Consider the following 9,621-nt stretch of genomic DNA (forward strand, 5'->3'; position numbering starts at 1 on the left):
TAAATCGACGATGATAGTGCTACAACCACATCAACGAAGCAGAGAGAAAGGCTTTGAAGCTTCCGAGTAAGAATCCTAAAACCATTTGCTGGAAGTTGACCTTTGCAGTTAATCTTAACAGTTTCAGGAATCATGTTAGGCTGACTCATTCCAACAATTATCCAAATGGAAGTTGCATAAATTCTGCTAGCGAAATGCCGCCACCATTTCAACAACAATTTGGGATTTGTTTTGGTTCACAACCAAACTTTGTTGTTCCAGACCCTCGAAAAGCTGCCCAGATCTCAGATTTTTGTCAATTTAGAAATTCAAATATGATTACATCAGTGATTAGAGAGACTGAAAATAACATTCTTCCAAAAGGAAATGGGAGTAAATGAGTATAATGTCAAACTGAATAATTAAGTGAAAATGAAATGGCAGTCCTTTCTTCGTGGTCATCAAATGTTTTGGATCTCAGCTGGGGGAAATTAGCAGAGCTGCGGTTGTTACAGCGTTCAGACTCCATTAGCAAGGGGAAATTTCAAACTTCCACCAAAACCCAAAGCCAAAAGTGTGCAATACCACAAGAGAAATAAGCTCGACGGTGGAAGTCTATTTAGTGTTGTGGGAGATGAAGGAATGAAACAGGGTCATTGGACATCTTCCTGCTGTTCGGGTGTGAGCTCATCCTCCATCCTCCACTCCCAGTGTTTTTCTCCCTCGCTCCCTAACAGCCGAGGATGAAGCCAGACGCTTTTGGACCTCAGCCCAGCATGTAAATTTATCTGCCATTTCCAAACAATTTCCATCAGGAGCCATTCAGACTGTGTAGCAGGATAATTTGACAGGAGCTCAGTCGGGAAAATGGCCAGCGAGTCAGTAATGTTTGATTTGTTTCATATTTTTGTCCTCTACAGTTTGCTGTAGCTGAGTACAAAGGCCACAGCTGGCGCTAAGAGGTGGTTACAAATAAAAGACCAGCGAGTCGGAGATAAGTGGAGAGATGGAGGGAGGGATGGATGGATGGAGGAGAAACTAGATGGATGGATGGATGGATGGATGGATGGATGGATGACAGAGCAAGTAAATATACTGTTGTGTGAACAAACCAAATATATGAAATGAATGAACAGTGAATCAATCAAGCAATGCATTGGTGGATGGATGAACAAATATAAATTAGTGTCTTAATGGCAGAATGATAGGATGAATTATTTCCCTTATAAAAGCATATTGATGCCATTATAACATGAAGGAGTGAATGAGAGGGTGAATGGATAACAAAATGCATAAACTACTCAACAGATGAATGAATGGACGGATGGCTGGATAGATGGATGGATGGATGTCTGGATGGATGGATGGATGGATGTGTGGCTGGATGACATCCTGAAGGCAGGATGACTGATTAAAGCCTGACTGAGCCACCTGAATAGGGAAAGTATGGCCATTAAACCCGGTGAATACAAGAATGAACAAATTAGCAGGTAATCGAACGAACCAACAAATGAATAAAAATATAACATTACAGATAATAGAGATTATAAATACAAGCAAAATATATGGATCAAATGAAATTAATCTATGGGTTTAAAGCCTGTCTTTAGTCTTAAGAAAAAGAAAACAGCAAAACACAATAACTCAGTGAATTCTAGTGACTGTGATAACTGGAAAGACATATTCTCAGTTTAATGAGTAAATGAATGAGCAACTAAATCACCAAATGATTACCTCAAAAAAATGAAAAGCCCATTAAAAAAAATAATAATAATAATAATGAAGAAATTAAAGAAAATGAAACCAATTATTCATCAACTGAAGATGTTGAGAAAAAATGAAGCAAAAGACTCTAAATAAATAAATCTTCATTCATGAAGGAGTGAATTCAGGTCACAATTCAAATAAACTCAATTTAAATTATCCTGTGTGTGTGTGTGTGTGTGTGTGTGTGTGTGTGTGTGTGTGTGTGTGTGTGTGTGTGTGTGTGTGTGTGTGTGTGTGTGTGTGTGTGTGTGTGTGTGTGTGTGTGTGTGTCATGGCCACATCCCAGAAAGTACAGGATCAAAAGGCAGGAAGTCTTTGTGTATCATTTGAGTAAGAGTACTAAATAAGTACTGGCATGGGTACTCTGTATCGGCACCTAGCTGAAGGTCAGTACCTGTACCTGTCCTGGTGATCCCCAGCTGCTGGTGTGGCACGTTGAGGATGGCCCTAACCTAAAGCGTCCAGATGGTTGATAGATATCACAGTGGAACCAACAGAACCTACTCTAAAGCAAAGAGTCCACCAGAACTGGACCGGAGAAGGTCTGGTGGTCCGAAGAAAAGCTGGAGCAGAGAAGGTCTGGTGGTCTGAAGCCAAGCTGGACCAGACAAGGTCTGGTGGTCCGAAGCCAAGCTGGACCAGAGAAGGTCTGGTGGTCCGAAGAAAAGCTGGACCAGAGAAGGTCTGGTGGTCTGAAGAAAAGCTGGAGCAGAGAAGGTCTGGTGGTCCGAAGCCAAGCTGGACCAGAGAAGGTCTGGTGGTCCGAAGCCAAGCTGGACCAGAGAAGGTCTGGGGAGTCTCAGCATGTGGTGTAAACCCCTGAGAGTGTGGCTCCACCCTGGTGTCGGCGGTCCAGCTGCTGCAATGATGTGCAGCAGCTGGTTCCATCTTGGTAGGAACTGAGCGGGTTGAAGCTCCACGGACTTCCTGGGGACGTTCATCCCTTCATGATCTTCTGAGGGAGACTCAAACCATTTTCTTATACATATAAAGATGAGTTGACAAAAAGCCTCAAGATTTAAGTCTAAAAAAAATTCACCTTTGAGAGGTGCTAGAAGATTCATATCGTGAACGGATCCGCTGACAAATCTGCAGTGAACTTGAGAAGGAGGAACATGGAGGTGAACTAACTCTCAGAGGAACTTTTTCATCACCTTATTGAATCTAAGAACGGAGACAAGTAAAACGAGATCCAGCCTGCTGCTAGTGAAGGGCACCTTATGTCATTCCTGATGTGTGAGAATGTTACGTAGACATTAGTCCAACATTTGAAGAACACCAGAGTGACTCTGAGACGTTTTCCGACCAAGAACTTTAATGAATCTGTATTGAAGTGGAATCTAGTCCCCAAGGTGGAGCATCAGCTTTCATCTGGCTTGAAATGAGAACATTTTGATGTGTGAAAGATTTACACATCCTTCATGTACTTCATATATTCATATACATATAGAACACCTCTTAGCACAACTTTGATTCTTTAATCAAGAACATGCACGTCTTTGATAGGCTTTAATTAATCAACATTTGAGAAAAATGAATGCGAAGCATCAGACTCAAGGTGTCCGACAGCCTGCGCCGCAACACAACGTATGTGATTACGTTCGTTTGGTGGTCATCAAAATACAGCGCGCACATCAAGCCGCTTAATACTGAAACCCCAACATCTGTAAATCTCCTTTAATTATCAGCTCGCTTCGTCTCGCCGATGCATATGTTCTCCGACAAGCCAGAGGAAGATTACAGTACCAGGCATCACCAGAGTTTTCCCAACACCTGCCGTCGTCAGAAGGGCATTTTCACTCTCAAAACAATAATCCTGAAAGTTAAAATTAATAATTATTTCTCTGATGAAGTTGAGAATATGTGACCAAGTTCAGCGTCTCCAGGGAAATCTGAAAAGCGGGCAGCAGCTGTTGTTCCTGGCCGTCACCAGGATGATGGACACGCAGCAAATCCAGCCCATTGTAAAGTCAACTTCCAAATACATGAAAGGAAAAGAAAAGAGTTGGGGGATCAGTGCTTTTCTGCATCTGATCCTGTGTGTCTTTTTAATGAATCTTAAAACCAAACAACTCCATTTACTCTTTCAAAACACTTTTAAAGTAAAAAAAAATTAAAAATGTTCATTAAAAATAAAAATGTTGTTTCACTAAAACACAAAATGCTGAATGTAATGCAATTTCAGCAGCTGACTGCATTTGAAGACTGAAGAATATCTTTATGGATATAAAATATTTAACTTTTTATCAGCAGAGCAAATGTATCCTCTAACGTCTGTATTTCCTCAGTTCCTTCAAAGTGAGTAACTCATGGATTATTGCAAGTTTATAAGTCATGAGATGTGTTGTTCTTGTATTAGTTGATGAATTTGTTTGATGTTACAATATGCTAGTGATCTGTTTCACACGACTCGTAACGTTCCAGACAGAAAAATCCTCCAGTGAAACTTGATGTAAATTTGAGGTAGCCTCCATACAACAAATGAGTTAACCATGTATAGAAAAAAAGTTCAGTTCAAGCATAGAAAGGGCAAAAAAATACGATTTTAGTCAATTATCCCTTTTCAACATATGAAATGTGTTTGAGTCTCAATTTTGAGATAAGTCTTGGAAAGTAGCACTTCAGTAGAACGTCCAAGTATTCCAGAGACAGAGACCCTTAATGGGTTAAAAGATGGATTTACTTGGACAGAAAATGAAGAAATACCAAGAATAAAACAGACACTGTCCCCTCTGGACCCGAACGCTGTCCCCTCCGGACTGGGACACTGTCCCCTCAGGAACCTTACGCTGTCCCCTCCGGACTGGGACACTGTCCCCTCAGGACCCGAACGTTGTCCCCTCCGGACTGGGACACTGTCCCCTCTGGAACCTTATGCTGTCCCCTCCGGACTGGGGCACTGTCCCCTCAGGAACCTTACGCTGTCCCCTCCGGACTGGGACACTGTCCCCTCAGGACCCGAACGTTGTCCCCTCCGGACTGGGACACTGTCCCCTCTGGAACCTTATGCTGTCCCCTCCGGACTGGGGCACTGTCCCCTCAGGAACCTTACGCTGTCCCCTCCGGACTGGGACACTGTCCACTCAGGAACCTTACGCTGTCCCGTCCGGACTGGGACACTGTCCCCTCAGGAACCTTACGCTGTCCCCTCCGGACTGGGACACTGTCCCCTCAGGACCCGAACGCTGTCCCCTCCGGACTGGGACACTGTCCCCTCAGGACCCGGACGCTGTCCTCTCCAGACTGGGACACTGTCCCCTCAGGACCCGAACGCTGTCCCCTCCGGACTGGGACACTGTCCCCTTAGGACCCGAACGCTGACCCCTCCGGACTGGGACACTGTCCCCTCAGGAACCTTACGCTGTCCCCTCCGGACTGGGACACTGTCCCCTCAGGAACCTTACGCTGTCCCCTCCGGACTGGGACACTGTCCCCTCAGGACCCGGACGCTGTCCCCTCCAGACTGGGACACTGTCCCCTCAGGACCCGAACGCTGTCCCCTCCGGACTGGGACACTGTCCCCTCAGGACCCGAACGCTGTCCCCTCCGGACTGGGACACTGTCCCCTCAGGAACCTTACGCTGTCCCCTCCAGACTGGGACACTGTCCCCTCTGGACCCGGACCGGCCTCCAGCCAAAACAGACGCTTAAGGTAGTGCTCCTTTTGTAACCGGAGCGGCTTTTGCAGTCTTTACGGTGAAGGGTTTAGCGCATGAGGAAATGAGCCGGCCAACTGCACGTAAGTTCAGCCGTCACACATGAAAACAAACAGCCAATCAAATCTGTGTATTTCAGGAGTGAAATTTTGACACAGAGCTGAGAATTCACGGCGTAAATAAGAACAGTGGGAAGAAAGAATGATGGCCAGGTGAGACTGAAAGACAGAGGGAAAAGATGAGAAAGTAGGCAAAAGTGAGAGAAAAAGATGGAGGAAGTTGAGGACAAACGAGGAGCAGATGATGATCTCCAGAGACAGAAACACTGGCAGTGAAAATCAAGTTGAGGACCTTTGCATCTTGTCAAATAGGACCTCTGAGCGTCTCCCTTGAATATCCTGCTCGACAACATCATCAACATCCAACCAACATCACCGTGTACACAACTATCGAATCAATATGAAGTCAAATCTCTGAAAGTTACCAGGACCTTCTGTGATCTACGACATCCAGAAGGCTCCAACCTGTCAACCTGCTGCACTGTGACTTGTTTTGAATCGTCTTGTTCTGACTTCTCATCTTGAACTTGCATTGTGTTCACTGATTCGCAAGAGCAAAAACTCCCAAAGCAGAGGCTGTACTCAAATTTAGCAACTTGTCCTCCTCCAGATTGTCCAGCGGAAGTGAGGAAAGTGTGGGAAGAAGCAAGAAAACTTCACATCTCACTATACTTACAAGGCTGTGCCCACCTCTGAACAACTTCCTACAATATATATTTCATTTAAATCGAGCAAATTCTATCCACAGAAACAGTTTCGTATTTGGAAAAACATCAACAAACAAAGGTTGAAGATGCAGTAAGTTCTCTTTTGGGATGAGTCACTCCTGCTAACTTTCAGTGAGCCTCATGCTAATTCAGATAAAGAACGAGCTCGAAGAATGCTTTAGCCACCTGTTGGATGTTTCTTTGGAGCTCTCTCGTGAAAGCAGCTGTGACCTCTGTGAACTTTATGCTCATCCTTGACCCTTCAGATTGGTTCTTTTTCATCTCCACAAGGTCGCTAGTCCCATGCTGCTCCAATTTGGCAGATTGTGTACAGAAGCCAAGGACGAGTTTTTGGAGTTCAATGCGGTGGCTTGTGTGAGGCTTAGAGAACTCGGAAAGACGGTGCAAGCAAGGAGCAGATGACTTCATGAGGGTGAGGACAGGAAGTGAGAGTGAGACTGACCTGATGACAGTGTGGGTTCGACTCTCTGCCGTACGAGTACGAAGTCCGCTCTGTTTTCCCTGAAAACACAAAACAACAGTATCTGTCAATCCAATTTCTACACTTTGGTTCATTACACTCAAATGTGTGGCATCAATCCCTCCATCCATCCATCCAACCATCCATCCATCCATCCATCCATCCATCCATCCATCCATCCATCCATCCATCCATCCATCCATCCATCCATCCATCCATCCATCCATCCCTCCATCCAACCATCCATCCATCCATCCAACCATCCATCCATCCATCCATCCATCCATCCATCCAACCATCCATCCATACATACATACATAATACAAATTCAAGTTATTGCTTTATTCAATCATCACAAATATAATTAATAAAAAAGTGTATTAATTAAAATACATCCAGGTTAAGTGTGCAACAGCATTATGAATATATTCATTCATTTTACTAATAAAAAAATAATTCAATCATTCCTCCTTTAATAAAGTGGAATTTATCAGTTTTCAGTTTATAAAGACTTTTTTAGTACTTAATGGGTTCATTGTTTGTAAAACACACACTGATCAACTGTGTGTCAGAATGAGAAAAAATAACATAGTCATTAATTTCATATTTACTTCATATCAGCTGAAGAGTTCACAGAATATAAACTTATTTCAGTTTGACATAGTGTGAAATAGCAACAATAACATAAATCATTCATTCATTTACTCATTCTCTCCCTGAAATGTAATCAGCTACACATTTGAATAAAAATAAGCACTACAATATTAACTTAATATAATAATGTATTCCTTCTTTTATTATGCAATCCTTTACATTTACACTGGGTATGATCTTATGGAGAATTTACCTGTGCATGCGTGTGTGTGTGTGTGTGTGTGCGTGCGTGTGTAGATTGAGCCTCACACCAAATAAAACATACAGAAAAACATGTAAATGCCAGCATTGTATAGGATAACGCACAGAATACATAATAAAATTAACATGTAGATAATCTAGTTCATCCCCACGTCCAAGGCTTTTCCATATACAATAAAACAAATGTCCCCTGAAGGCAGGTGTCCCCCCTTCAGAGGGACGGTTCACGACAACAAATTGAAATTGCGGGACCAGTTGACAGTGAATGAACCAAACACCAAATATGTTATAGTTATTTAAAAGTACATGACTGAACCAGTACAAGATGTATACAATACAAATACATATACACATCTATACAAGATGTATACAAGATAATGATGTCAAAATCGTCATCCACCCTGTGCTTTAGGCTCCGCCCCTCTGAGGTCGACCACACCAGAGCCTTCTGGACACTTGTGTGAAGAGATCCTCCGTCTCCTCGTCTGAACAATCACAATTTAAAAGCAAAGCGGCTGATGAAACGGAGCTTCACAGCACTGCACCTTCCACTGCGGGGAAGCAGCGATTATTCAGATATCAAAACTAATCTCCTGACACCACCACCAACTTCTGAATATTCGAATAATTGGGTCCAGCCCAAGTATTTTGACCGTTTCAGTGTCACTCAGCTTGAAATGTTCCAGGAAAACCTGTCCTTTGTCCGCGTTCGGCAGGTTGCCGCTCATTATGGTGTGTTAACAGTTAAAAATGTGGCCATGCACAGTGATGTGCCGCTCAGTACATGGTGTCCTCTCACCGGGTCCGCTCCTCACAGGTTCTACTGTATAGTGTTATTCTCCTCCGACTGTTCTCCGTCCCCATGGAGGCGTCGGTCCACAGAGACTCATTAGTGCACTTGCCAGGCTCCGAATGCCGGTGGGACTCTGGCAACGTATAGTGCAAGCATGTTACCAAGAGTTCACACACTGCAACGGGGTGATTCATGACGATGACTGGGAACACGACAGACATCTACACATGTCACACCAACTGTCTCACCATGCAAGTGATGGCCTGTGTGCACAGTAGATACCTCATCAGGAACGACACCCAGAAATATCACAAACGTCTAAAGATCACAGATCGGATGAACGACAACCTCTTTTCAAGTCTCATCTGAGTCTTTTCACGTCATACAAAGATACCAAGTGGGCTACTCAATACCAGTCCAATCAAACTTACATAGAGAAAGTACGCCATCCAGAAAACCTGTTGAAAAGCTGCTCTTCAGCAGAAACAAGTGCTAAATGCTAATGCTAACAGTTGGCTAGACATGCAGGGTCTCTTAAAACATCTTCAAGCAAGATGAAAGAAAAACCCCCACAAGATATTCAGTTAGTTATTGATATTTGGACAATAATAGCCAATTACTTTACTGAGAAAAGGTTTGAAAAAGGGTTGAAGCTCTGAAGGTTTGAAGGTTTGAAGGTTGGACCTCTGTTCTGAGGCGCATGAGGAGAATAGAAATCTGTTTGATGATCTGACCTGTGAGGGGTCACAGTGTGTCTCTGCTGCTCTTGGAGTACTAAGATGGTCTGGGTGATGAAGTCTACTCTAAAGTGATTTAATGGAGGTCTGTTCAGTCTGATGGAGGAGGGGTCTGAAGTTCTGACGCCCGCTGGAATCCCAGAAGACGAACATCCTTAAAAACAGCATTCCATCCCTCCAGCAGCGTCACGGACAGGAAAAGAGCGTAAGACGATGGCTGGAGTTCTGGTTAAATGCAGTCGGCCAAGAGATCAGCCTTAATGCTGAGCTTCCCTCGTCTGACTTTTCAACACACTAATCCCCCATAACATTATGACCACCTCCGGAGTATTGCATCACATCTCCTTTACAACCCATCAACACTCGTCCACCATCGGACCTCTGAAGGTCTGCTGAAGGTGAACGCTGGCACTAAGAGTGCTGCAGGTTATGAGCTATTGCCTCCATCAGCTCACCTGCATCCCTGAGGCTTGTCCATCTCCAACCGAGATGTGGACTGACAGACGGGCACAAACTGACACAGACTGATGTAGACTGCTGCACCTTGCTGGGTGGATCTGTATCACCCCCATGGCGCAGACTCCTGA

The 9,621-nt window shown here is 44.0% G+C and overlaps 1 protein-coding gene across 2 annotated transcripts in view; it reads right to left on the reverse strand.

Moving 5' to 3' along the window:
* Positions 1–9,621, reverse strand: part of tcf4 (transcription factor 4) — a gene marked incomplete at its 5' end in the record, with an annotated part of 300,703 nt that overhangs the window by 166,475 nt on the left and 124,607 nt on the right. For both annotated transcript variants that reach the window (XM_080510102.1, XM_080510103.1), the window contains one exon: positions 6,632–6,690. In XM_080510102.1, the coding sequence (XP_080366228.1) occupies positions 6,632–6,690 (59 nt within the window). The remainder of the gene's footprint in view (positions 1–6,631; positions 6,691–9,621) is intronic.

This window comes from Blennius ocellaris (assembly GCF_963422515.1).
Source record: "Blennius ocellaris genome assembly, chromosome: 15".
Classification (NCBI taxonomy): domain Eukaryota; kingdom Metazoa; phylum Chordata; class Actinopteri; order Blenniiformes; family Blenniidae; genus Blennius; species Blennius ocellaris.